Source organism: Eimeria mitis, genomic scaffold, assembly GCF_000499745.2.
Source record: "Eimeria mitis Houghton genomic scaffold, Emh_scaff134, whole genome shotgun sequence".
In the NCBI taxonomy this organism is placed as follows: domain Eukaryota; phylum Apicomplexa; class Conoidasida; order Eucoccidiorida; family Eimeriidae; genus Eimeria; species Eimeria mitis.
The window spans coordinates 14,927-16,073 of record NW_013568835.1 but is presented as its reverse complement, the minus strand read 5'-3'; the positions used below and the strand labels follow the sequence as shown (position 1 = coordinate 16,073).

Here is a 1,147-nt window from a genome sequence, read left to right as displayed (position 1 = left end):
GCTGTTGTTGTTGTTGTTTCTCCTACTGCTGCTACTGTTGCTGCTGTTGCTGCTGCTGCTGCTGCTGCTGTTGCTGCTGCTGCTGCTGCTGCTGCTGCTGACCTTGACGAGTGTACCGAGTTTGAATTCTTTTCCGTTTGCTTCTGCTGCGGCGACATCCGCCTGGGAGAGTGTGGCCTTGAAGGGGCCAAAGAAGCGCAGCAACACTTGCTTCTGCTGCTGCTGCTGCTGCTGCTGCTGCTGTTGCTGCTGCTGCTTGCGCTGCAGTAGTTTTATCTCACTCACATAGCCAAGTAGTATACGGCCCCTTTCAATATATATAGGTTGCTGCTGCTTCTTCTGCTGCAGCAGCAGCTGCTGCTGCACAACCTCCCCCCCACCACTACCACCTGCTGCTGCAGCAGCAGCAGCAGCAGCAGCAGATAGCTGCAGCGGGCGAGGCAGCAACGGAGACTGCAGCTTCAGCAGCAGCTTTCTCCTCGTCAGCAGCAAACGGCCCCCCCCTCCCCCCCCCATAGCCATAAGAGCAGCAGCAAGCATTCCGCGTTCAAATACAGTAAATATATTGCTGCTGCTGCTGCTGCTGCTGCTGCTGCTGCTGCTGCTGCTGCTGTTGCTGCTGCTGTTGATTGGATACAGCTGTTTCTGCTGGTGTTTCTGCTGCTGTTGCTGCTGCTGCAGCGGAGCAGCAGCGTGTGTGCAGCAGCTGCTGAGAACAGCAGCAGCAGCAGCAGCAGAAGATTCTATAAAATCACAGCTGCTGCAGCAGAACCGCCGCAGCACCCGTATACTCATCGTTGCTTTTGCTGCTGCATCCTTCGGCAGCTGCTGCAGCGGCACGTCGCTCAGGCAGCAGAGCGGCAGCCAACCCCGCACAGAAGAAGACAACCTGCAGCAGCAGCAGCAGCAGCAGCAGCAGCAGCAGCAGCAGCAGAAGCAGCAGCAGTATAAACACAACATACAGAGCGGCGTGAGCAGCGGTAGCAGTTACACCTGCAGAAGAAGCAGTAACAGCAGCAGCAGCTACAGCAGCAGCAGAAGCTACAGCAGCAGCAGCAGCTACAGCAGCAGCAACAGCTACAGCAGCAGCAGTACCTATACCAGCAGCAGCAGCAGCAGCAGCAACAGCAGCAGCAGCAACAGCAGC

The 1,147-nt window shown here is 57.0% G+C and overlaps 1 protein-coding gene across 1 annotated transcript in view; it reads right to left on the bottom strand.

The window, feature by feature from the left end:
• Positions 1-1,147, bottom strand: part of EMH_0094130 (uncharacterized protein) — a gene marked incomplete at both ends in the record, with an annotated part of 20,333 nt that overhangs the window by 14,540 nt on the left and 4,646 nt on the right. The window contains one exon of the mRNA XM_013494929.1: positions 3-889. Within this exon, the coding sequence (XP_013350383.1) occupies positions 3-889 (887 nt within the window). The remainder of the gene's footprint in view (positions 1-2; positions 890-1,147) is intronic.